Genomic DNA, 24,923 nt, shown 5'->3' with positions numbered 1-24,923 from the left:
TCCTTCCTGGGGCGCAGCACCATAACGGTGCAATCCTGCCGGAGGGGGACTGCGGGGAGCGGAGCTGGTCCCACCCAGGCTGCGTCCCCGCAGCCGGGAGCTGCTGCAGAGTCCTCGGAGCTCTGCTGGCCCCTGCACCCCCTTCCAGGCTGTGCTATAAACCTGTGACGGGTGACTCCATCGCTCACAGCCTCTTGGATCCCCAGAAGCCCCCCGGGGGCCACGTCCCCGCCAGCCCCCCGCCAGGAAGCCCGGCTGACCCGGGCACCCCGCTCCCCCCGCACCAGGAATTCCCCTGGCACCCGCTGCCGCTCCGGCAAGGACAGCAAGATACCAGAGTCACGGCGTGTTTGGGGACAGGGAGGGAGAGCGAGATGGGATTTCCTCCTCGGAGGAACTCCCTGCCATGGAAGAGCTCTCCTGGCAAGCCCTGCTGCCGAAAACCCTTTGTCTTGCCTCCTGCGCCCAGCGCCGCAGCGACCCAGCTCCAGCAGCTGTTGTTACAGCTGGGGCAGAGAACGGCCAGCAACGTTTTAATTGCCGCAAGTGCCCGAGCATAATTAACACCCCGGCTAAGCGCAGGGGTCCCTGCCATCGGGAGTGAGCTCTGCAAAGAGCTGCCCGTGGCGGGGCACCACGAGGAGGGCGAGGTGCTGGGGAAGCACAAGCGCTGGGATGTATCCTGCAGCCGGGGTGTTTTCCCCACCTTTCTCACCCCCGGTGCTTTCTCCCAGAGGCTGCTGACCGCAGCCAGCTGCTGTTTGGCGCTGCGGGGCTCAGTCAATGCAGCTCCTGGCACCAACAGAACAAAAGTCCCGCGGGACCGTGCGGGAGCGGCGGTCCCTGCCGAGCTGTGATCCCGAACAGCGATGCTGGAGGAGACGTGGGGCGGAGGTGGGGCAGGAGACGGGAGCTGGAGATGTGCTCACACGTGGGACACGCCATGGGTGACATCCCTGAGGGACCGCGGCTGGGGGGGACCAGCACCACAGGAGTGGGAGAAACCCATTAAGAAGCACAGAGAGGTGGCAGCCAGAAACAGCTGTGCATGGCTGTAACCTCTCGAAGCATTTGGGACAGATCGAGTGGAACCTGGAACAAGGGAAGCTGCGACTAGGCATGGGAGAGGTTTGTGTTTGGGCCAAGAGATGCCCTGGGGTGGTGGGCAGAATGCTTGTTCCATTGTTATAGTTTGTTTAATACACAGACTGCTGGCTAAAAATGCGTATTAACTGGCAATACCTTTAATTAAGTAAAAATTTCCCAAATTGGGACTGTTTTGCCCACGACAAGCCCCTATACAGGGCAGGTCACGGAGCCTTCAGACGAGGCAGCTTCGGCCCTGCAGCACCCCGGTTCTCCAGGGAAAACACCCCCTTGTTGCTCTCCAGGAACATCTCCTCTCCACCCGTGGGATCCAGCCCACCGAGGCCGACGGCAAATGGTAAAATGGGAACAAAAGGGATGGCAGTTCAAGAAAGGCAGCGAAAGGGAAGGCGAGGACAAAATGACGGGCCTGGAGAAGGGAACAAAGCAGGAAGGCTGTGAGCAGGGCACGGCCCAGAGGCAGGTCCCCCCCCCCGGCCACCCCCGCCGCAGGCATTTGGGGCCGCTGCGGAGATGCAGCTGTGGGGCGAGGGACTCGCAGCCCTGCACCAGCTGCCGCGCGCACTGCCCAGCAACGCTGCGGGCAGGGGCTCACTTCCAGGCACGGCCAACGCTAGGTTTCACAGGTTGCGACATCCGAAAAACCCCACGAGCCCTCGTTCTGTGTGCAGAGGGTCGGATCCTTGCCTCTGAGTCAGCTCCAGATCCTCTCTGGTACCAGAGCCTGCGAGGGGCAGACACACGGGCGCTGCAATCCCAGCGAGATGCTCCCAGTTTTCACCCACCGTGCTCCCCGTCCTCCGCAGGGGGGAAACCCAGCCGGGCCCTCGAGTCCCGTGAGTTATTCCTCCGGCTTTTCTTCTTCCTGAGCCAAAGGAGGAGGAAGCGGTGCTGCCCGCACATCTGCATGCTGCTCGACGGTGCTCCCCACGGTGAGCTGAGGCTGGCTAAGCGATGCTCACGCTGCCGGCCCTGCAGCTGGCTGTCCAGGGCACGGTGACAAGCCCGTTTGTCAGGCGTTGCAACTGGATGGGACACGGCCTGGGGAGAGAGGAAGAGGGGAAAATCCCCTTTGTTAAACAATGAAGTTGGGATTCCGAATAATTGGAAGCTTAAAGCACGCAAAACAATCTTTGAGCGCTCCTGGGGCCTGGCTCCTGGAAGCTCTCGGCGTGTCCACAACCTCCCATGTCCTGGGCAGGGGGAGGACGGAGGTGGGGAGATCTCCTGCACCAGGAGTGGCTCTGGGCCTGCCAGAGGTGGAGGCAGAAGGGAGCTCTCATCCAGCGAGAGGGCAAAACGAGGCAGGTGACAGCAGCCCGACATCCATGGGAAGCCACTGGGCAGCCCCGATGCCCGTGAAGGCAGGGGGCTGCGGGAGGCCTGGAGGAGCAGGATCCCTCCCCAGCATCTCCCTGCGCCATCCTTCCACCAACCTTATGCCCACCCCGAGTCCTTCCATCCTCTCTCCTCCCCTCTCCCGGCAGCCCACCGCCCCAGCCTCGCTCAGCACCCCTCTCCCTCGCCCTCCCGTCCCACCAGGTTAATTCGAGTTCCTGATTTGCATAGGCAGCAGATCACAGTGTTCTGGAAATCCCCTGCTGCGGCCGGAGCTTCCTCCCCGCGCTCTTGCAGCGTCATCGTCGTCGTCCTTCTGCTTTCCTTCCCCCGGCAGGGTACCGGGATGCGGCAGGTCAGCGCGCTGCCGGCAGCAGCCCCCAGCAAAACCCCACTGCTGCTGCCCACGGGCACCGACCCGCAGCACCCGCAGCCTCGTGCGGACCTAAACCCATAAGCGATCCCATAAGGCAGATTTAACCCACAAGGGGTCCCGGGGCTCTGCAGCGATCCGACTGTGCCCACCAGCTGCGCAGCAGCCCCCGGCACGGCCACCCGGGACACCCAGTCCCGTCGTCTCCGTGGGGTGAATGCACTCAGTTCGCCTGGCAGCATTTAGGGCAGGAGGATTTCTTGGGTGCTGCGGGCTGCTGGTCGCTGCCACTTGGGGTTTGCACGGCCAGACGTGCACTTTCCTTACACCTGAGGAGGGCGAACCCAAAGGGAATGTAATCCTGAAATAAGCAGAGGGCAGGAGGAGAGCTCCGACAGGCTGCCCGTGCTCTCACCCTGCCTGCCGCAGCACGGGCTGGCACAGCAGTAACCACAGAAGCGATGACAGTGCCCTCACGTGAACGAGGCTGAGGCTCCCTAAAAAAACCCTAGTGGGTAAAAACGGCAGCTGTGAACTCATCTTCAGAGCCGCTCCTGCACGCCCGTGAATCACGGCTGCCGTCAGGTGAGCCCCGTGAGCACGGAGGGACCGGAGGAATGAGGAAGAACCACCAGGACGAGAACGCTCTGCTGTCAGCCAGCCCCGCTCCGGTCACTGCTCAGGGGGAAATTTTTCCCAGCGTTGGGGCCAGCCCGGGGGTGACCTAGGGCAGGAATACAGAGAGCAAACGGGGAAAGTGAAGAGCTATTTGAGTGGGCAGAGCAGGGTCCCCCACCCTCCTGGCCTTATTGCAGGAGGAATCTGCCCTGCACGTCCCTGGTGGAGACGACAGCTCCCCCGTGCTTTCAGGCATAACTCGGGACCATGGGTGAGGAGCTCAGCAGCTGGGTTCAGCCTCTCTTAGATAAACATGTAAGCCTTTGGTGCTTATTCCAGCTCCAGCTTTAGTTCTGATCACCTCGGTGCACGGTCCTTGTGGACTGCCTGCAGGTCTGGCACGCCTGCCTGGCTTCACCAGCACGGACAGCTCTTCCCTGCTCTCCCACAAAGAAGCATCCTCCTGTTCTGGATGGCCAAAAAGGCGGCAGGAACACACATGGGACAATGACGGCACCTCTTGCAAGACGCAGCAGGTTCCCCGGGGAGAAGCACCGAGCGCTTGCAAACCTGCAGTCGCTCAGACATAGGCAACCCGAGTGATGTAACCAGCTCCTCCAGCAGTCCCTGCGTGAATCACAGCCCCCATGGCAGCCCCCTCCCTGCCTCCGCTCGCTGACTAATCCTTCGCACCCCTCGGCTGGGAGGAATGGCACAGGAGAGCCCTTTAAGCGGTGCCTGGCTGCCTATCAAAACCACGCAGAGGCTGTCTGGGGCCTCCATCATGGGGAATTCCCCTTCTCCATGCCTAAAAGTAAACTCAGCTGGGCCGGGCTCCTGCAGTTGGGGATCGCAGACGGAGAGCGCCTGCACCAAAGGGCTCGATTCCCGTCCCCCCCCCCGAGCCCCTCCGCGCCCGGCCGGGTGAGTAGCGCGCAGCTTTGCTCGGTGGGCAACGGGGACAGAGCAGGGGGGATCGCGAGAAGTTTTTCAGCCCCAGCCCCAAAGCTCTGCAGATCAGCCCCGGGCCACCCCTCCTGCTCTTGCAGGAATAGAACTGGGTTCGGCTATTTTTCGCAGGAGGGAAATACGATATAAATACGATGCTTTCTGGGTGCACGGGATTGTGTTTAGCTCTGAAGCTGGCTTTTCTGAGGGTTTACAGAACAAGACGGGGCCGCTGGGGTAAAACAAGCAATCTGGGGAAGAATCGGGGAGATGTTGGCTGTTCAGGGGTGCCTGGCTCAGGAGCGCAGCCAAACCTCCCTGCCCCGTCCCCATGGCACGAGCACCCCAACCAGCACCACGGGGTGCCAGCACCTGCCGAGCTGGCTCAGCAGGGCTTCGAGGGCGACGTCCTGCTTGGACGGAAGAACACACAGAGACAGGAATCTGTTTTTTAAAAAGCTTTATAACTCAGACAGCACCCCAAAACCTCAAATTACCAAGGAACAATGGAAGTGAGCAGAGGAAAGGGCTGGGACAGCTGGAGACAGCATGAGCCCCAGCAAAGGCCACCCCGCCGAGAACAGCAACTGTATGCAGAAAGGAAGAAATGTGAGGGTACAGGCAGCGAGCAAGCAGCACCTCTGCTTACTGCGGGGCTTCACCACTTTTTTATTTTTATTTTTGAATACCCTTGTGGCAAAACCAGGGCAGGAAACGGAGGCAGGTAGCGTCTGAGCGAGTTCCAGAGAACCACAGGGGCCAGAAGGCGTTCCCCACGGCTCCTGCTCCTCTGGCCCATTCCTGCTGCTCGTAAACATGCGATAAGCAATATAGAGAGAGGATTGTTGGTAATGGGCACTGCAGCTGGAGGTTGTAATTGTTCCCCTGTAATTAGAGCCAGCGGGGAATTCTCCCTGCCCCAGCTGCTTATGAGGAAAGCTCCCTTTGTCCCCCAGCACCCACGCCGACAGGACAGCCCGGGGTTCCCGCAGAGCCCCCCTTTTTTCCCCTCACATCAGCTCTGCCCCCTCAGGACCCCAAACCACCTCAGCGGGGGCTCAGGGGGCTTCCCACCAGGAGGGGGCCGCCCGCACAGGAGGGGCCCGGCCATTTTGTGTGGCTGTAAGACAGGGCAGGCTGCCGACAGCCGCAAGCCTGCTGCCCCCCTCACGAAAAAAATAAAAAAATAATAAAAAAAAAGAGTGGCGGTTCACACAGCTCCCCGTCTCCCCCTAGGCCGCACAAGCCGCCATTATAGCGCGCACTGCGCTGCACCGCCGCGGCCCGCCCCTTTTATAACCTCGCCGCCCGTTCCTATTGGCTGCGGCGCCTGTCGGTCAAGCTGGGAAATTCCCGGGGGGCGGGGCTGCCGCTTCCGCCCCGCTTCCGGCCGGGCTGGGGGCGCCGGGACCGGCACCGGGGCCGGGGCCGCGTCCGGGTCCGGGTCCGGCACCGGGACCGGGGCCAGGGCCGGGAGCGGAACCGGGACCGCGAACCGGGAGCGGAACCGGGACCGCGAACCGGGAGCGGGACGGAACCGGGAGCGGCACCTGGAGCGGCACCTGGAGCGGCACCGGGATCAGCACCGGCACCGGGACCAGCCCCAGCCCCGCCGGCAGCAGGTGGGCTCGCAGCAGCCGCGGCCGTGCTGCCCTTGCCCCCCGCACCCCCCTCCCGGTGCCAGGCCGGCGGCGCCCCGGTACCGGCGGGGAGCGGGGCCGCACCGGGCTCGGTGCGGGGAGGAGGCGGGGGGAGCTGCGGTGCCGTGCCGCCCCGCGCCGCCCCGCCGCGACCCCCGGGGTGCTGGCGGTGTCCCGGTGGGCTCCGTGGGCCCGTCCCCATCCCAGCAGCAGGGGTGGCTGTCACCGGCACCACCGGCGGGGGACGTCCCGGTGAGGGGTTTCGCCTCGGGAACGGGCGCGTGGTGTTGCCGTGCCTCAGTTTCCCCTTGCTGGGCCGCCGTCCGTGCCCCTCGCGCCGGTGGTGGCAGCGGGGCGGGGGGGAGGGGACGGGAGGGCCCCAAAATGCGCTCACGGTCACCGTCCCGGCCGCCACAGCCCCCCCGGGGGGTTCGGGGCGTCCGGCCGCCGGCTCGGCGTCACCCGGTGGCGCGGGGCGCGGGGCTCGCTCCTCCCCTGGCTTGGGGTTACACAACCCCGGGACTTCCCGGGCCCGTGGGGCTGCTCCAGGCTGCTGCCGGGCTTGGGGTCGCCTTTGTGGGGTGGGAGCACCCCTGGGTCCCCCCACGGGCTCTGCCGGGAGCCCGATGATGCCGGGGGGGGGGGGGGGGTTGTGGCCACCGCTGGGGGCGGAAGAAAACGGGTGCTGCGTGCCAGCTCCCCTCTGGGTGAGATCGGGCTCGGCGGGGACCAGCGGCTGCGTCCCCTCCTCAGCGCCCCGTTGTGCGGTTGCACCCGATACGGGGACAAGTGCGGCTTTTTCCCTTCAGCTCGCTGCTTCCATCCTCTCGGGCAAGCAAGAAGGGCTCTGCTGCCTCTCCCAAAGCGCAGGTTTTATTTGCCACCTCCAGGAAAGACAGCTGGGCAGCGAGGAGGGACTTTGAGCAGCGGGGCAAATTCCAGAGACAGGAAGGCTCCGGCGAGGTGCGTCCTTGAGCTCCGTGTCCGTGGCACGGCCAAGTAAGCGGTGAGAGCGGGAGAGGCGCTTTTGCGTCCTTTGGCATCCTTCCTGGCCCCGCAAGAAACCCTCTGCCGCCCTTTTGGTCTGCCCTGCGCGCAACAGCAGAGCCTTTTAGCGCGGGGTGCGGGCTGTCGCCTGCCAGCGGCAGGTACAAAACCCTCGTGGGTGGAGGAAGCCGAGCCGTCCCCCCACCCCGTAGCGCTGCAGGGCTCCTTTTAGAGCAACAGCCCGCGGGGTTTGGGTGGCAGCGGTAACTTGGCCGCGGTCTCCTGCTGCTCGGCTCTCCCCTGGCGCTAGTTTCAGCGTGGGTCGCCCCAGCTGAGCTGCTCCCGACGCGTCCGTAACGCCTGCTGCGGGTCGGATGGGGCTGCGCTCGCCTTCCCACCCTGGCAGGCTGGAAGAAAGGATGCTTCGGGCGGAGGTTCAGGCCTTTCCCTTCGGGGACCTGCCTCCAGGAGTCCTGCAGCACCTGCTTTCCTCCTGGTACCCGCGGCGCGGTGCCCGGGAGCTCTCCTCGTTGCTTCCTCCTAAAGCCGGCTCCGCTTCTGCTTCCCTGCGGGCGAGACCAGCCCAGGGGATGTCTGTCCTTGGAGCTGCTGGAGACGATAAGAGGCTGGGCTCGGGGCTGTGGCATTTTGCTGATTTCCAGCAAAGCGTTCAGATAAAACCACCTCCACAGCACCTATCTGAGCTCTGAGGGGTGCCGAGGACCCTCAGCCCTGCCGAGGAAGGTGATGCTGTAAAGGCGCAGGGATTTACTTTCCCCCCCCGTGCGTTCCCGCCGGGGAGGAGACTTCCCAGGAACAGGGTGCGCCGGGGCGAGGAAAGCCCCGCTCTGCGTCCCGGGGGGAGCTTTGCCAGCCTCGTGCCCCCTCCCGAGCACGGGGACATCGCGGAGGGGACGAGTTTGGTGTCAGGTGGGGACCTCGCAGCGTCCCGCGGCTGCGGTGCCGGCTCTGCTCCCAAGCTGTTTAAATACCGGGCTGTTTTCATCTCCTCCTGGGAGTCTCCCCTGCCCACTCGCCCTGTCATTCTCTCCTCCTGCTGAGCTGTCGTAAAAAATTTACTACCTAAAGGGCTGGCCGCCCCGCTCCTTGCACCCAGCGCCCGCCCACGGGCAGCAAACACCGAGCTGCCGGTGGTGACCGCGGTGTCTCGCAGCTTCTCCCGGTGCCGCCTCCTAAGGGTTTTCTGCCTTCCTCCTCCATGAGCATCTTGTGACCGGCGAGGAGTCACCGGGAGGACCTGAGTGGTTTTAATCAGAAAAAAACCCAGCCGACCCACCCGAAACCCGGCAGCCTTTGCCTGGGTTAGCCGTGTGGCTGGGGAGTGCCGGTGCACGTCTGTTGTTCTCTCTCCTCCCCCGTTTTTGGTGAAATGGGAGGTTTTCGTTGCAAATCTCACGTTTCGGCACTCCCGAGCCTTTAAGAGAAAAAGGAAACTGTGACACCAGGCCTGGGAGCTGTGACCTGGTCCATGTTCCTGTCCCAAGGGTGGCAGCTCTGTCCTAGGGCTTGCGTGCAGAAATTGGGCTGCTCCTCGACCCCGTGCCCCACCAAGCCAGGCTCAGGTGCTGCCGCGATGCTCCGTGCTGCCTGCGCCTTGCTCGCTGCTGAATCCCGTCTCTCGTGGGGATAATCCACAGCCCTTGGGCAGAGAAACCTGCGACAAAACCCCGAGAATTGGGAACTAGCTGAGGCTGGAGCCTTTTTTTTTTTGCCTTCGTCCGATCTGATCGTGGTGAGACGTGAGTGCGGCCGGCGCGGCTGTGAGGTGGCTGCGGGTCCCCAGCCCTGCCTGTGCCGCTGCCCCCGTCCCCCAGCAGGACACCCGCAGTGACACCTCCCCGCGGCGGATGTGCTGCCACCTCCCTGGGTGTCGTGTGCGTGTCCCTGTCATTTCATGAGCCCCCCCTCACCTGCGTGCATACCTGGGCGGGGGGACGGGGACGTTTCACGAGGCTGCGGTGGCACTTGAGCTGCCCGACGGCCCCGGGAGCTGGCGGCACAGAAACTGCCCCGCTTCTTCTTCAGCTTCCTGCCAGCTGCTCGCCTCCCCCAGAAATAGCCATCCCTCGGCCTGCCAGGGGCTGCAGCCGGGAAGCCGCCGTCCCCCCGCTGCCGCGGGTCCCCCTTTTCGGCAGGACGAGCCCCCCGCGCGAGCCGTGCCACCTATCCCGTGCTACAGCCCCCGGCACAGACCCGCCGGCAGGCAGACGTGCCTTCCGCCGAGGCCAGGAGGTGCCGTTCCCAAGGCAGGCTCCCGACGATGCCGTGCGTAATTAGCTCCCGAGGAGGCGGCTGTTAATTGCTGTGGGTGCTGCCAGGTGGCGGCTGTCGGCCGGGAAGTCCCCGCGGCGGCAGGTTGCCCGGCCCGCCTCACCGACCGGCCCCGATTGCGCCTGGCACGGGCGCTAGTCCGAGGTCGAGACGGTTTCGGGGGGGTGGGCTTTCCCTTCCGAAACGCGCCCCCCCTCCTTGAGCCCTTCCCATTCCCAAGCCGCCTCGGCTTGGGGACGGGCACTCGGGGAGCACTGTGGGGTTTGCCCTGTGTCCCCATCGCCCTGCTGGGTGCTGAACTGGCCCTGGCACCGGCACCGGCAGGCACCGGGGGGCCTTGTTTTGGCAAGGGGGGGGCCGTGACCCCAGCAGCAGCTTCACCACCCCCGGGGAGTGGGGACCTGCTCCCACAAAGCGGGGAGTTTCGCTGGGACGCCCCCACGCGCAAGGAATTAACCGAGCAAATCCTGCGCTGCGCTCAGGTGTTCCCTTCCCTCGTGCCTTGCTCCCGGCCCGGCGCTGACCTGGTTACCTCCGGGCACCCCGTTTCAGGAACGCGTTCCGTGGGGACCTGGTTTCTCCGGCTGAAGCCGAGGGCAGAGCGTGTCCTGGCTGCCGGAGGCTCAGCCCGCGCAGCTCGCAGGCTCCCCCGGCACTGCAGGGCTGCTCCTCACCCCGTGCCCTCTGTTTTCGTTTGCGACGCGTGCAGCGCTTGGGAGCAGAGTGGAAGGATTTGGTGGTTTGTTGTTTTGTTTTGGTTTTTTTTCCCTCTCTTCCCCTCTCGGCTCTGTTTTTGGTGAGAAATATTTGCAGAACTCTTTGTCTGAGGGGCTTTCCAGTAAGACGTTGGCAGGCTGGGTGTGTTGGTTCCATTCAGTGTTTGTTTGCCCCGCTGCACAGGAGGAAATTGTGACTTCGGTTTAAGATCCCATCCCTTTCACACTCGGTAGGAAAAAGCATTTGGCAAGAAAACCAAAACCTAACCCCAGGTCCTTCTCAGAGCCTCCTGAACGAAAAGGAGCATCCTCCCGGCCGCGGGGATGCCCGAGGCTGGGCAGGAACCTCTGGGTCCCCGTCCCCACGGGGATGTGGGTGGCTGCCACCTCCCCGGGGACCGCTGGTGATGCCCGCTCTCGTGACAGCTCTCATGGCCGTGACTCACCCCGGCACGTTCACCCACGTGGGGCTGGCGTGAGCAGAGCCCTCAGAGGGAAATGCCTTCACCTGATGCTCTCCGTGCTCCCCGCACAGCCGCGGTGGGGACCGTGGTCCTGTGCGGTGGGTGGAGGTGACGCCGTGCTCATCCCCGCAGGGATGCCCGGCCGGGAGGTCGGCGGTTAAACGGCAGACATGGAAGGGAGAGGCCCCTACCGCATCTACGACCCCGGCGGGGGCACGGAGGAGAATGGATCCGCGGCTTTCGAGCGGCTGATGGAGGAGAACGCCCGGCTGAAGGAGAAGATGCAAGGGATAAAGTCTATCGGTAATTCTGTCGGGAACTGCTGGCGGACAAGGTTTGGCTGCTGGGCAGCCCCGGCGCAGCCCGCACCCGTTCCCTGGCCCTCTTTAAGAAGGGTGCCCAGAGCCAGGGCTTTTCCACGAGAGCTCCTGGGGCGCTTTGCAGTGGGATGAAGGGCCCAGCAGCCGTGGGATGAAGGGCCCAGCAGCCGTGGGATGAAGGGCCCAGCAGCCGTGGGATGAAGGGCACAGCAGCTGGGACGTGCCGGCACTGGAACGCCCCAGCCCGGCGGTGCCACCCCCTTTCTCCTCCTCTGCCGCCTTCCCCCACCCGCCCCAGGTTTTGCTTTCGGTGCCATGACCCAGCTTCCGCTTTCGAGTCCTGCTTCTGCAGCCGAATTTCCACCTCCCTCGTGATCCCCATGACTGCCGTGGCCCTGCCTGGGACGGGGACGCGCTGGGGTGGGAGGGGATTGCGCTGCCAGACCCCAAGACCTGCAGCCTCGACCGTGCCCTGCCCAGGCTTAAATTCGGCTCCCGTGGGAGGTGGAGGAGACCTCTGGGGGTGCCTCCTGCCACCGGTTCTGCAGCCAGTGAGCCACGGATAGAGCTTTGCCGCGGGGTTTGGTGTGAAAGAGTAGTTTCTGGATGAAAAAGGACCGTGCTGGGTGCTCCTGCACCCAAACGGGGGGTTCGGGGCTCGTGGCTGGGGCTGCGGCAGCGCAGGTCCCTGGGGAAGGGGGGTGAGCACCGGGTGAGCGTCCTGCCGCTGCCCCCCAGGAGAGCTGCTGGAGGAGTCCCAGGTGGAGGCGTCCAAGCTGCGGCAGAAGGCAGAGGACCTCGTGAAGGACAACAAAATGCTGATGGGCTCGTCTGCCTTGGAGGAGCTGGTGGAAAGCGGAGGTAGGAGGCGGGAGGCTCGCCGAGCAGGGCTACCCTGACAGCTCGGGGCAGGGGGGGGGGATGTGAAGGGGATTTTCTTGAGGGTTGGTGCAGGGGCGCTCACCTCTCTGTTAAACAACCCAACCTGGCTTCATCCCACCATAACGCAGAGTTTGCTCGCAGCTGCTCTGGCTCCTTAGCCATGCCCGAGCTCTGTTGCATGGGGTCAGCTGTAGTAGGGAAAGCCGAGGCAGCTCCAGCCTGCGGCCCTCTCATCTCTGGAGCCTGTTGGCGATGCTGAGCTCGGCCAGGAGCCTCCTTTTCTGGGGAGCCCTGGCGTAGAGCTGCTGCAGCCGAGTGTTTCTGTTGGCACCGAGGTCGGGTTGCCTGAAGCACAGCAGTTCGGAGCGATAAGAAGTGGCAGGGGTGACAAGGTCCTGCTAGATCCAGCTCCTGTGGGTTCAGCCTGCTGAGGGCAAAGGCCAGCAGGAAAACTTCTGCAGCTTTGCCTGGCAGCCCTGCCCCTGGAATTTGGGAGGTGTCTGTCCCATCCCCGCTGCCGAGGGGAAGCTGCATTCGTGCCTGAGCTCACGGTCCCTGCTCTCTGCATCCCAAAGCGCTCACGGATCTCTCTTCTCCCCTCTTGCAGCCGCCGGCCCCAAGCCCAGCTCCACCCTGGCCGCCCCAGGCAGCGCCCAGCCGGAGGCAGAAGTGCAGAAATCTCCAAATGTGAGTGGTGGGAGCGCGAGCTCGTGGGGGATGTGTGGAGGGGAGATGCTCCGTGTGGGGGCTGCCGCTCCCCGTCGGACCTGACCCGGCTGCCTCCTGTTGCAGGGCTCCTCGTCGGAGTTTGAGATCGTGGCCGTGGAAGCGCAGGGCTTCCCCCAGGACAGCGGGAGAGCGGTGAGTGAGTGGGCCCGGGGCTGGGACCCGGCCGGTCGTGGGCAGGGGGATCCGTGCGGCCCCGGGGCTGTGCTCCCCTCACCTCGCTCCGTCCCACCGTGTGCAGGGGGCTGGGGGAAAGACATCTGTGCCCCAGGCATCTGGGGACACCGGTGTGTCCGAGCGCTGTGACAGGGACAGGAAGGGCTGTGATGGCAGGGTGAGCTGTGGGGATGCCCTGACACTCCCCTCCCAGTCCCGCAGCAAGCGGGAGGACCAGCTCTGTTCCTGCTGTTTGCTGCCTCCTGAATGTCCCCAGCCTGGCACTGTCCCCTCATCTGCTCCAGCTTTTTGGGTGTGCTGGGAGGGACAGGAGCAGGGACGGTGACTCCAGCCATCGCAGCCCCTATGGCAGTACCAAGGGGACAAATGTTCGGGGACGCGCTGTCCTCGCACATCCCCGTTTGCCAGGCTGGGGTCTCGTTGGACCCCCCGGCACACACCCGCGGGTTGGCTCCCCGCCGCGCCGCACACCCTCCCGTGGCAGTTTCGGGGCTGTTACCCCAGGTATGGGGCGCTGGGGCAGGAGGGGCCGCCGGGGAAGCCCAGGGAGTTCCCGAGGGTGGCCGGTGAGTCAGCGGGGCTGGGAGCGCCGCGGGCGGAGGTGTGCCAGCGTGTCCCCGCCTGGGAGGCAGCCAGGGCCGGGCTGTGTGTGCCGGCGCTGCCGCGGGTTTCCCAGGCGATACAGGAGGGCAGCAGGCACGAGCAGGGAGGACGAGCCCCTTGGGGACACCCCGCGTGCGTAGGTCGGGGTGTGCCGTGACGCCCGAGGGTGCGCCCGACCACAGCTCCCCCAGCCTCTGTTAAACGTCCCACACACCGTGCGGTGCCGTGGCAAGCAGGGGAGCTTCAGAGCCATGCTGGGGGACGAGGGGAAGGAGCAGGCTGAGGTAAGGTGTCCTGAGCCAGCAGCGCAGAGGGGAGAAGGCCCTGCAGACTGGGAGGAAGCAGCTTCAGAAAGAGAAGGGGTTATGGGCTGGAGATGGCTCCTTTACCATCGAGGAGCGTGGATTGGCAAGGGTGGCAGGAATCGAGGGGCTGGCAAGCTGTTAGAGAAATTCCCCTTCCACCCCGGGACTTGGGGTAGCCGTACCCAGGGGTTGGGCATCAAACCTTTGTAAAGCCAACGCCAATTTTTTTAGTGCACTGAGGGTTGGTGCAGTGCCTCTGTCCCTGGCAGTTTTGGAGAGCTGAAACCTGGGTGTTTCCACAGCCTGAGTGCTTGCAGTGCTGCCCTCTGCGCCTCGCTTCCTTCGTGGGTGGCAAAGAAGTGTGGGGTCAGAGGGGCGCGACCTGTAGGTTCAGGGAAGGTGTCTTTGGGGCGCAGCGAGGGCAGCGCTGCCTGCAGGCGCAGATGCCATCAGAGGGAGCGGACGCGTGAGCAAGCAGCCAGGAGCGGGGCTGAGGCACAGCCGGGCGCTGCGGGAGGCAGAAGTGCCCAACAGGAGGGGCTCTGCCATGCTCCTTGAACTCCTCTGACCCTAATTCATCCCCTTCCCTGCCCAGGACTTGGAGCCGCTGCCCACCGAGGACGCCAACCTGCTGCCGCAGCTGCAGCAGCTGGAAAACACGCTGAGCGGCTGCGCCCAGGAGGCCAGCAAGGACCAGGTCTTCGTGCGCATGGGCTACATGGCCTCCGAGCTCAAGCGCCTGGCCTCCAAGGTGCACAAGAACGAGCAGAGAACGTCCTTCCTGCAGGTGAGTCAACCCTGGCCTTTTGGGGTTTTGGTTTTTTTTTGTTCCCCCTTTTTTTAAACCAAACCCCCTGTGGAGCAGGTCCCCAAGGTGGGCACCGCCTACGGCTTGGAATGAAGGGGGTTTTTGTGCTGGGGGCTCGGTGGGCACCCAGGGAGGCTCTCGGGGCTGGCAGCCTTGGTAAAAGGAGGGTGTTTGTGTGCGGTGGTGCCGGGGGGGTCCTCACACTGCTGGCATTGACCCCGCAGACGCTGTGTGAGACGCTGCACACTGAGAACAAGGAGCTGCGAACCAAGCTGGAGAGGGACCTGGAGCAGAGGAACCAGGCCCTGGAGAAGCTCAGGTGAGGGTGGCCGGCAGCGAGGGGACGGGGGCCGCCCCGGGGGTTTCTCCCCGCTGACCCGGGGGTCTCTCCCTGCAGGTGTGAGAACCAGGAGCTGCGGAGGATGGTGACGCTGAGCAACCAGGAAAGTGCGAAGAGGGAAGCTGCTGAGCAGCAGCAGGTACAGGGGCAGCGTTGTCCTCGGAGGGGCCGGGGAGGGAGCAGGGAGCCAGCCAACACACAGGCAGATATCCCCCACCTCATCTGGGTTCTCTCCAGTTTGTCCCAGTATGACTGGAGCGCCTTCTCAGGGCCTTTAGGGAAGGGGTGGCCGTGGGAAGGAAAATGGCTTGCAAAAGCCCCGTGTGTGCACCCACAGCAGAGCGGGGCAGGAGCGGAGAAGGCGCTGGGCAGAGGAGACCTGGAGGCCAAGGAGAAGAAGGTGAAGATCCTGGAGCACCAGCGCAGGGAGGTGAGGATGGGGCTGGCACGGAGGCAGCAGCACGGAGGATCGGGGTGGGTTTGGGCTGTGGGGTTGCGTGCCGGGCCACTGCTCAGCCAGCACTCTCTGCCCGCAGCTGCTGGAGGTGAACAAGCAGTGGGACCAGCACTTCCGAGCCATGAAGCAGAAGTACGAGCAGAAGGTAGGGCTTGGGGCTGCGTGCTCAGGGCGCGCGCCTCTGCCGGGCACAGAGGGTGCTCGGAGGAGACCCAGCGTGGGGAAGGGGCTTGGGGCTGTGCCTTGCTCAGCTCCAGGTGGCCCCAATGTCCCTGTTCCCCGCCGACAGATGACAGACGTGCACCAGGAGCTGGCCGAGGCCCGGCGGGCGCTGACCGAGATGGAGGCGGAGCGGGAGCAGAAGCAGCGGGACTTCGACCGCAAGCTGCTCCTGGCCAAATCCCGCATCGAAACGGAGGAGGCGAGTCCCCAGGGTCGGGCGGTGGGAAGCTGCCGGCCCCATCGCCCTCCCCTGACTGACCCCATCCCCGCAGGCGGAGAAGGACAGGCTGGCCATGGAGGTGCGGGACCTGCAGCAGAGGATGCGGTTCCTGCAGGAGCAGCTGGCGCCCGTCACCAGGCAGAGGGAGTACCAGGAGAGGGAGATCCAGCGGCTGAACAAGGTCGGGGACAGGGCACGACCCTGGAAAATGGCTTCTGTGCTGCCCACCCAGCCTCTTCTACTCCCCCACGTCCAAAGCTGATCGTGTTCAGCCCCTTCCAGCCCAGCTCCTTGCCCAGGAGCCATGGAAGGAGATGCCCCCCGCCCCGTGCTTGCCCTCTTCCTGGGGGTGGCAGCATCAGGCGATGCCCACCCCATCCCTCCGGGCTCCCCAGGGAGTGCGGCTATCTGTAGTCCTTCGTGCTCTTTCCCAGCTATACCCCCTTCCCACGGCCCCCCAGAGATGTCACCCCCTCTAACACCCTCGGTGTTCCTCCTCTCCCTCGCTAGGCACTAGAGGAGGCCCTGAACGTCCAAGCCTCCCCACCGCCCGTCTTCGCCGGCACCCTGGAGCCGGCCGGGAAGGTGCCGCAGCAGGAGCTGCTGACCCAGAACGAGCTGCTCAAGCAGCAGGTAGGACGGGAGCTGGGAGCGTGGTGGGGCTGGGAGCACAGCGCCTGTGCCGCGGTGCTGGGGAGCTCAGCATCCTCCACTCCTTTGCTGGACGTGCGTGCCGGGGGCTTGGTGCAGCTGATGGGGTCGGGGAGTGATAACACAGCAGCGGTGCCCGCCTCGGGGTGAGCCAGGCACCCACCCAGCCCTGCCTTCTGCCAGGTGAAGATTTTTGAGGAAGACTTCCAGCGGGAGCGGAGCGACAGGGAGAGGATGAACGAGGAGAAGGAGGAGCTGAAGCAGCAGCTGGAGAAGCTGCAGAAGCAGCTGGTGGTCTCCAACAACCAGGTGAGCAGCGCTGGGTCCTTCGGGGGCAAGTCAGAGATGCTCGTCCCCATCAGCATGGAGGTCACCGTGCCCACCTCAGAGCAGATGAGGAGGGACAGAGGGGCCAGAGCGGTGGTTTTGCTGCCACTTGTCCCTGCCAGAGCCAGATGGGGCGAGCTGACATTTACTCGGGTGGGTGACACAATGCACCCGTCCAGCCTGGCACAGGAAGGTGTCTTTGAAAGGTGTCAGCAGCTATCCACAGTGAGCCTGACGTGGTCGAGCCCATGGGGAGGGCTTTGGGGCTATCTCCTCTCAAACACCTCCCTCCTGCTCTTCTCCTGGAGGTCTGGTTTGGGGAGACTGTGCAGGAGTCCTGCGGGGCACTGAGCATCAGGGTGGGCTCTGCACTAACCTGTCCCCTCGCCCCCAGCTGCGCGCCTCCAAGGACGACTGCCAGAGGGAGAAGGAGGAGAAGGAGAAGCTGAAGAAGATGCTGAAGCAGCACAAACAGGTGGGACGAGGGAAGAACCCTTCCCGGCCCCGGGGCAGGGGAGCTGGGGGCCGGTGCTTGGTGTGGGTGGGCTGCCCTCGGGCTCTCAGCATCTCCCCTGGCTCCTCGCAGGCTTCTGGAGAGCGGCTGCACCCCGAGCCGCTGCCGGGGCCACTGGGCCCGGCCTGCCCCATGTACCAGTACCAGTACAGCCCCCCCGTGCCTCACCCCGTCTACCACGGCTTCGACGAGTGGCAGCAGATCCGATACCCGCCGGCAATGCCGGGTGAGCACGCACCGGGACAGAACTTCCACCATTTCCCCCCGGTGAGCATCTACCTACCCACGGCGGCACAACGGGGAGCACAAAGTCCCCTGCGAGCGGGTTTGGGGTTTGCTGCCTCCGAGTACGGAGTGCAGCCTCGTGCTGTACGTGCCCGGTCACTCACCGGTTCTGTTTCCATCTGCTCTTGCAGCCAGAATACCCCTGGCGCCCGCCCTGCGCCATGTCCCGGAGCCAGAACGCCCCGGCCATGCCTGGGGTGAAACCGGTCCCCAAGGATTTGGGTAAGGCTCGTTCTGCGGCCCCAGAGCCCCAGGCAGCAGGCAGCACACATGCTGGGGAGGGAGGGGACGGGTTTTCAGGCAGTGCTTTCCCCTCAGCCCCCACTGATGTGAGGAGACGGGCAGCGATGCTGCTGCGTGCAGCGCCCAGCCCGGCCATGGGGTCGGTCCCTGCTCTGTCCCCCTGCCTCATCCCCTCCCCTAAAGACCCCAAACACGAGGGGCTTGCGGCAGTGCTGGAAATGTCTGCAGGCGCTGGACCCCGAGCAGCCCCGGGGTTTACGGCACTGGGTGCTCAAAGGGGAGAGTGGGAACGGCTGTGGGCTGGGGCCCCGCACTCCTGCCGCTCCGTCCCAGAGCCAGACGCGGTGGCCCAGGAGCGGTGCTGAGGCCGTGCTGGTGTCTCATGTCTCAGAACAGGCAGGCCCCGGATTGCCGTAACGCCCAGGAGCGCCGTCGCCGTGCCACAGGCTAGCAGCAGAAGGAAGTAGGATGTGTGTGTGTGCCCGTGTACATAGATCTAGGACCTTCCTCCGGCCGTTTGCCCTGTGCGGAGCCACGCGCTGGATGCGCGCCTGGGGCCGGAGAGCACCGCGGTGCCGGAGGGCTGGCGGGTGGCACGGCCGTCCCCGTACGGCCGCGTGCCCGGCTGGGCGAGCGGGGCCACGTCTTCGGGAAGAGGAGCTGGCGCTGCCCAGGAGCTTCCCATGGTCCAGGAGCTTCGCCTCCTCCCCATGAGGAGCATCTCCGCCGGCGGGGCCTCTCCTGGCGCTGGGAGAGCCCGCGCCCCCAGGCGAACAGCCGGGCCGAGGGTGGTTGGTGTCGTCGTATTTATTTAAGGACCGAAGCTAAGCTGAATCTCTTTTGTTTTCTTCCTGAAAGAGTGCTTTCTCCGGAAGAGCCTCGGTGTAAATGCTCGAGGTGGGAGTTGTCTAGACTGTTTTTCCAGATTTGTTCCGATGTAGCCACGTGTCCAGAGAAAAATAGGAACCGAATCGCTGCACAAGCAACCCAGTATTTATTTATCTGAGCGCCTGCTCTGCTTCCTCAGCCCCATGTCCCCTGCGTCCCCCCGCTCCCTGCGGCTCTGCGGCCGGGGCCAGCTGCTCCAACTCGAGCTCGCTCCAGGAAAACAAGTCTGGAGGGGGGGAAAAATAAAACCGAGCCTGCAAGCGTCACTGTCACGTGCGAGCCAGTAGGAGCCGTGCAGCCGGGGCATGCTTTTCTCCAGGACCTGGGCGCTGCTTACAGCTCGCAGCAGCGCTCCTCCTGCCTGCTTTTGCCCGTGGTTTTTCCCTTCTTTGCTCTGGACTGAAACCTGATCAGCGCTCCCCTCGCTTTGCCCGAGCCCCAGCCTGGCACCGCCGGAGGCTGGGCTTGGCACCGCCGGGGGCTCTGCCGCCAAGCGTTAGGAGCCGGGATGATAAATCCGTGATTGCTATAAGCCGTAATAAACGCTGGGAGGTTTTCCAGCCGGGGGGGGGGCTGCAGTTGTCATCCCCGCCTGGAGATGGTGCCCCCCATCCTTGGCTTGTCCCCTGCCCCATAGCCGAGGTAGGTGACTCCTCTGTCCCCCCCCCTCTTTGTCCCCACCTCGGAGCCCCCCACCCCTGTCGCAGACGCAGGGCTGCGCGTTTGCAGAGCCTTTATTGGGCATTTCTAGGGGGGGAGCACAGGGGCCGCCACCCCGGGCTGGGAGAGGAGCGCGTCCCTGCGCGGCACCGCGGGCAGCCTGAATGCACTGAAGAGCTGCTCCGCGCCCGGGCAGGATCAGGCCCGGCCCGCCCCACACCGGGGGCTTTCAGGCCAGGCCTTCATGGAGATGCGATCTTCTGCCCCCGGGGGGGCGGCCCCTGCATCCACTGGGGGGGGGGGTGTCACCAGCAGGGGTGGAGGTGGGAAGGATGCGGTGGGACTGGTCCCTGGGGAGAGGGACGGTGATGCAGCATGGGGTTGGATCTCCAGGGGGGAGAGGGCATCTCGGGGTGACCCCCTCCACCCCGGTGCCGCCGGCCCTAGTGGCCCCGCTGCCGCCGCATGTAGGCGACGATGTCGTTCTTCACGGTGGCGATGTTGGCGCGGTGGTACCAGCGCATGACGGGCACGCCGTCGGGGCCCACCAGGAACTTCTCGAAGTTCCACTTGATGTCGTGGTTCCGCAGGGGCTCCCAGAAGAGGTTCTTGGGGTTCCCGAATTCCTCCGCCACCGGTGGGCAGGAGTTCTGCAAGGCGGGGGTGACAGGTCAGTGCCTCGTCCCCCCCCCTAAAAAAAAAAGCAAGCTGGGTGCTGCCCCCCCCCTTGGCATGGCACCCACCTTCAGGAAGCTGTAGACCTTCTGCTCCTTGGCCCCGTTCACATCCCCTTTCTGGAAGAGCTGGAAGTTGGGGACGAAGCCGCCTCCTGGCCGGACATATCTGCGGGGGACAGCAGGGGGTGACCCGCGTCTCACCCGCAGCGGGGGGCCCCCCAAACCTCATCCCCAGGCTGGGGGGGGCTCGCAGCACCCCCGCGGTACTCACTTCAGCGCCGGGAGGATCTCGGAGTTCTGGCCAGGCTCCTGCTTCCCGAATTGGTTGGAGGGGAAGCCCAGGACCACGAGCCCGTAGGGCCCCAGCTCATTTTGTAGTGCATTCAGTTCTGCGCGCAAGCAGAGCCGGGTTAGCGGGGCCGGCAGCCAGGATCCTGCTGCTGGGCGCAGCGTCCCCCCCAGGGACCCCCCCAGGGCCGTCCCCTCCTTACCGAGGTACTGCAGGGTGAGCCCTCAGTAGGTGGCCACGTTGACGAAGAGCACCATCTTCCCCGCGTACTTCCTGAAGGGGATGTACTCGTCCCCGTCGATGGTCAGGGCCCCGTAGTCGTAGATGGTGCCCCGCACCGAGTCATAGCATTTCACCTGCGGGACGGGGAGCGGGACGGGGGTGTCCCACGGCCACCCGCACCCACGGGGCAGGGACGGTGGCTGTCACGGTGCCGGGACGGTGGCTGCCACCGTCACCTCTCCCGCCACCGGGCGCAGGGCTGGCTGCGGTGAGCCGGGCAGCTTTAGGCACACGCGTGTGCCAAGAGGGGCACGCTCACGCAGCGGGGCCGGGGCTCGGCGGGGATGTTTATCCAGCCGGGATCTCTCAGGGAGGCGAGAGGCCAGCAAGCAGCCCGAGCGTGCCAGCACCGGGAGGAAAACAGCCCCGCGAGGGCCGGCCGCGTCGCTGCGCACCCGGCAGCGGTGCCGGGCACCGGGCGGAGCGGGGCAGGATCGGGCCCCCGCGGGGAAGCGCGAGGATGGAGCAGCAGGGGTTAACCCGGGGGGGGGTGGGGGGCACCTCCCCTTGCCGTGGCAGGAGCCAGGCACCCAAGTGGCACCCGGGGGCTATTTTGGGAGCTGGCAGGACGGAGAGTCACGGGGGGGGGGGGCTCAGCCTCCGCGGGGCCCGATCCTGCTCCGCTCCGCGCCCCGGCAGCGCACGGGGCTTCCCCCCCCCGCCGCTCTCCCCGACCCCACGCCACCATCCCCGCGGTCCCCGTGGCGGGGGGGGTCGCCCCCCTACCCCCCCCCCATACCTTCTCCCTCTCCTGGCTGTTCCCCGGCTGGACGAACCCGGCCAAGACGAGGGACAAAATCCAAGCTCCCCGGCACCAGCTCCCCATGGCGGGGGCGGTCGCGGGCACCCCCCCGCCCCGGGAGAAGCACGGCACGGAGGGGCTCAGCCTCGCCGCCTTCTGCCCTCTCCCAGCCCGGTGGCGACGGGGAAATAGCGGCGGGGCCGCCCCCCGGAGCCAATCCCCGCCGGGAGGGACGGGGCCGCCCGTTAACCGTGTGCGCCCTGGGGCGGCCGCTGCGCAAAGCGCCCGCGCCCCGCGCCCCGGGGGGGCGATTTTTTAAGGGTTTTTTTTTTGTTTGTTTGTTTGTTTTGGTAAGGGGGAAGAAGGTGTCGGGGCCAGGGTGGCACTTTCGTGGCGCGGGGTTTGGGTTTTCGTGGGAGCAGCGCGGTGCAGGGTGGAAAGCGAAGGGGTGCCGGGCGGGGGTCACCGCGCGGAGCGGGTCGCCGGGCTGAGGTGCTGGGAGCTGAGCACCGAGCTGCCCCATCAGCATCCCTCCACGAACATCCCTCCGTCAGCATCCCACCGTCAGCATCCCTCCGTCAGCATCCCTCGGGAGGCTGGGCAGGGGTCTGTGGGGTCCCCCCCACCCCCAGCTCCAGTGCCCTCTCCCCCCGTGGCCGTGATGCTCCGGGCTGAAGAAGCATCAATCGAGCTTCGAGTTTACAACCAGAGCAAATGAGGCTTTCCCATTTTTCCTAAAAGCCACCCCGGGGCTGGGGGGGCTTTGCCCCGCAGTGCCCCCGGTGCGATGCTGTGCTCACCGGCCGCGGGCAGGGCGCGGCGGTCCCTTAGCCCTTATCGTCCCCAGGGACAGGAATTGCCAGGGCCCTGCTTGCATAACCGGGGAATGCAAACATTTATCCTGGGCTGGCTCCAAGGAAATATCCGCGGTGAGGTGTAAATTCCCTAAAGCCCCTTAAAATAATTTAACGGGAGGACTGAATGGCCGGAGGGGAGCTGGGGTGAGGCTGCGGTCAGGGGGCGACCGGCCTGGGGCAGAGGGTGGCAGTGGGAGAGCCCCGGGGGACCCCAAACAGCGCACTGCCAGCACCAGCATGGGAGTTTGTCTTTGCTAGAAAGCAGGGCCAGCCCTGCCAAGGCTTTGTCAAGGACCTCGCTGTCACAGCAGCCTCCGGGGAAGGGCAGCGAGGCCACAGCCTCGGGGGAGGCTGGGAGCAATCCCCGTCCCACGGGCGAAGGCAGGAACGGGACGTGCTGGGACAGGCTGGCTGCAAACCCACAGAGCTGGGCAGGGGCCTGGGTGCACGGAGGAGCTGGGATGTGGAAAGGGGCACCCGGGGGTGGCTGCGCTTGGCACCCACCGGCAGCGGTTTGAGGTTTAGGGGCAGTTGCTGGGCCAATGCCGGTGCAGGAGGGAGCAGCAGGGACGCTCGCTGTGCTGGGGTGAGCGGCCCTGGGGGCTGCTCGAGGCCAGCGAGGGGAAACGCCGCAGGCAGGGACACGTTGCTGATGGAAAGCAGTTGGGATTGCTTAATAAATCGGGGAAATGGGGCTGTAGAGCACTGAACCTCCGGTCCTTACTAGGGACAAGAGGGGACGGGGCATGCCCGCGGCAGGGGACAGCCGGCGCAGGGTCCCCTCCCCGCACGAGGGAGCGGTGCCTCCGGATGGAGGGGACCCCAGAGCCAGGCCGCGGGGCAGTCACTGCGGGTCCCTCTGTCACGGGTGGCATTTCCCAAAGCTCTGAGCCAGCACCGCTACGGAGAAGCGGCTTAGCCCTTCCCTAGAGCTTGTCCCGGAGCGCTGCAGGGCGGTCCTCCCGCTCCACACAAACAAGAGCGAAAAAATAAAAGTGCCTTTTTGACCTCTCCACCCCCGGATGGAGATTCCTGGCTCGGGCGGCAGACTGCAGGGTGGGAGACAAAATCCTCTGTAGCGCTCAGCCGCTGCCTGGGGAGCGCTCAGAGCCCCGAGCGACGTGCTGGCCGCAGCTCCCGTGCCAGGGGGTGCTCGGGATGCTCCGCTCACCCCTCGCAGATGTGGCTGTGGGCGGCGCGAGGCGGCTCCTTGCCAAAACCAGAGAGGTTGTGGGAGCCAGAGTAAGCAGGCTCGACCCTCCCCTCCCACCTCCTGGGCTCGGGGGGGGCGTTTGGGACGGTGGGGGCTGCGGCTCAGGGCCGACACGTCGCTCACGTCCTGCGGCCGGCAGGGACCGGAGCGTGCCCAGCACGGCGCTGCGCACCCTGGGCACACGGAGCTGCTCGGGGCTGTGCCCCCTCCCCGCTATTTCCCACCACGGGAAGAGCCTCCCACTCCTCTTCCATGCCCTAATTGCCCCTGTGGGGTTTCGGTAGCTTTCCTGTCGTTCCCGGGGACTTGGGGCCGGGAGGGGGGCTGCACCCAGCCGTGGCACAGCGCGGCCATGGCCCCTCCACACATCCCTAATCGCCTCCACGCGCACGGAAAGGCTGACCTGCTCCTGAACTGCTTTTTTTTTTTTCCCGAAACCAAAATAAAAACAAATTGCTCCTTGGGTCCTGGCGCTGAACCAGCCTCCGCGGAGAGAGGGCTAGGGGACGGGGAAGGATCTAACGAGCCACGGTCAGCGGGCCCCCAGCCCTGCCACCAGCTCCGGTGGGACCCTGGGCACGTCACCCCCAAGCCCCCACAAGCTCGAGGGGCCGATCCCCCCCGAGCGGAGGGAGCACGGAGCGGGCTGACCGCACGTGAACCTCCCTCCTCGGATGTTTTTCCTCCGGAGCCGGGCTGGAGCCAGCCCCCGCCTGCTGCAGATGTTTGGCAGGGGGCTGAGGCTGGAGGCCAGCGGCACTTCCAGCCCCCGTCGCCGCCGCCGCCGCCTCCCCAAGGGCCAGCAGTGTCCTGCCCGCCATCGCTCGGGCGTGCAGCACAGCACCAGGTGCTCTGCAGCCCATCACCTCCAAACCCGTGTCCCCCGGCAGTGCTTGTCCCTTCTCCGCAGCAAGGGGTGGGGGGGGGTCCCTCTGCGTCCTGGACACAGCCTGGGAGCCGGCGCGTGGCACTGGCGCAGCGTCAATCCCAGGGCAACCTCTGAACTTTTGTTCTAGGTGTGCGACGGGAGGCAAAAGCAAAACAAGCTCTGACGGGAGGGAGGCCGGGCCAGGCAGGGAAGGGGATGCAGGTGACCTCTGGGGGCTCCCCATCTCCCTCCGGCCAAAGGAGCCCCCGGCCACGCCGCCCCCCCAAGCTGGGATTTGTTCCTTCCCAAAGCGGGGGAACGGCGAGCCCATGGGGCGTGAGGACTCCCCTGTTTGCTCCTGGAGGCTCCGCTGCAGCCAGGAGCACGGGGGGGCAGCTTGGGTACCCCGTGAGCCTCCCCGTGGGGCCGTAGGGTTTCTGTCTGGGTCCCGTGCCAGCAGCTGCTGCAGGCAACGCTGCCTCTGCCCCCCGTGGCCGAGATGCTCGGGGTCGGCTCCTGCTCTCCTCTGGAAATGCATCACCAAGCCTCTTATGGCTGCGCAAACCCTGTCCCCTTCCCTCCCCATTTGCCTGGGACCTGCAGGGACAGGCTGGAAAAGCCGGGGTTAGCACGGGGGGGCTGCTGCCGGAGCCCCTCGCGACCCTCCCGGGGAGCCCCCACCTCCGCGGTGCCGCTGGGCAGCGTTACGCGCGAGCCGGGCAGGCGAGCCAGCTGCTTCTGTGCTCGCCGCGGCTCTCGTCACCGCTCGGAAGCGAGCTGAAAAACAACATCCTGCGTCAGCACCTCGCCGCAAGCAGCCTCCGCGGCCCTGGGGCCGGTGGCCTCCCCCCGGCACCTGCACTGACCCCCCCTCGGTGTACGCA

At 65.5% G+C, this 24,923-nt stretch overlaps 2 protein-coding genes across 5 annotated transcripts; one reads left to right on the top strand and one right to left on the bottom strand.

Annotated features, from left to right (window-relative positions):
* The first annotated feature begins 4,222 nt into the window (after positions 1-4,222).
* Positions 4,223-18,549, top strand: TNIP1 (TNFAIP3 interacting protein 1). 4 transcript variants are annotated; one of them, XM_080555652.1, is made up of 18 exons: positions 4,223-4,360; positions 10,616-10,786; positions 11,542-11,664; positions 12,293-12,372; positions 12,478-12,546; positions 14,092-14,283; positions 14,529-14,623; positions 14,702-14,783; positions 14,985-15,074; positions 15,181-15,246; positions 15,391-15,522; positions 15,596-15,724; positions 16,054-16,176; positions 16,378-16,503; positions 16,916-16,996; positions 17,108-17,302; positions 17,452-17,542; positions 17,955-18,549. In XM_080555652.1, exons 2-18 carry the CDS (start codon positions 10,654-10,656, stop codon positions 17,978-17,980), a joined length of 1,833 nt encoding a protein of 610 aa, XP_080411778.1. In that variant the 5' UTR covers positions 4,223-4,360; positions 10,616-10,653; the 3' UTR covers positions 17,981-18,549. The 4 variants fall into 4 exon arrangements, with proteins under 4 accessions (XP_080411778.1, XP_080411776.1, XP_080411777.1 ...); XM_080555650.1 differs by having other exon boundaries at positions 14,982-15,074; XM_080555651.1 differs by lacking the exon at positions 4,223-4,360 and adding an exon at positions 5,740-6,006.
* Positions 18,550-19,167: 618 nt separating this feature from the next.
* Positions 19,168-21,390, bottom strand: GPX3 (glutathione peroxidase 3). The gene is made up of 5 exons (XM_080555659.1): positions 21,099-21,390; positions 20,280-20,433; positions 20,060-20,177; positions 19,855-19,954; positions 19,168-19,761 (listed from the first exon to the last, which is right to left on the bottom strand). Exons 1-5 carry the CDS (start codon positions 21,183-21,185, stop codon positions 19,555-19,557), a joined length of 666 nt encoding a protein of 221 aa, XP_080411785.1. The 5' UTR covers positions 21,186-21,390; the 3' UTR covers positions 19,168-19,554.
* Positions 21,391-24,923: the final 3,533 nt, after the last annotated feature.

Source organism: Anser brachyrhynchus (genome assembly GCF_964034855.1).
Source record: "Anser brachyrhynchus genome assembly, chromosome: 14".
NCBI lineage: Eukaryota > Metazoa > Chordata > Aves > Anseriformes > Anatidae > Anser > Anser brachyrhynchus.
The sequence above is the reverse complement of the archived record's forward strand: the minus strand, read 5'-3'. Positions and strand labels throughout refer to the sequence as shown.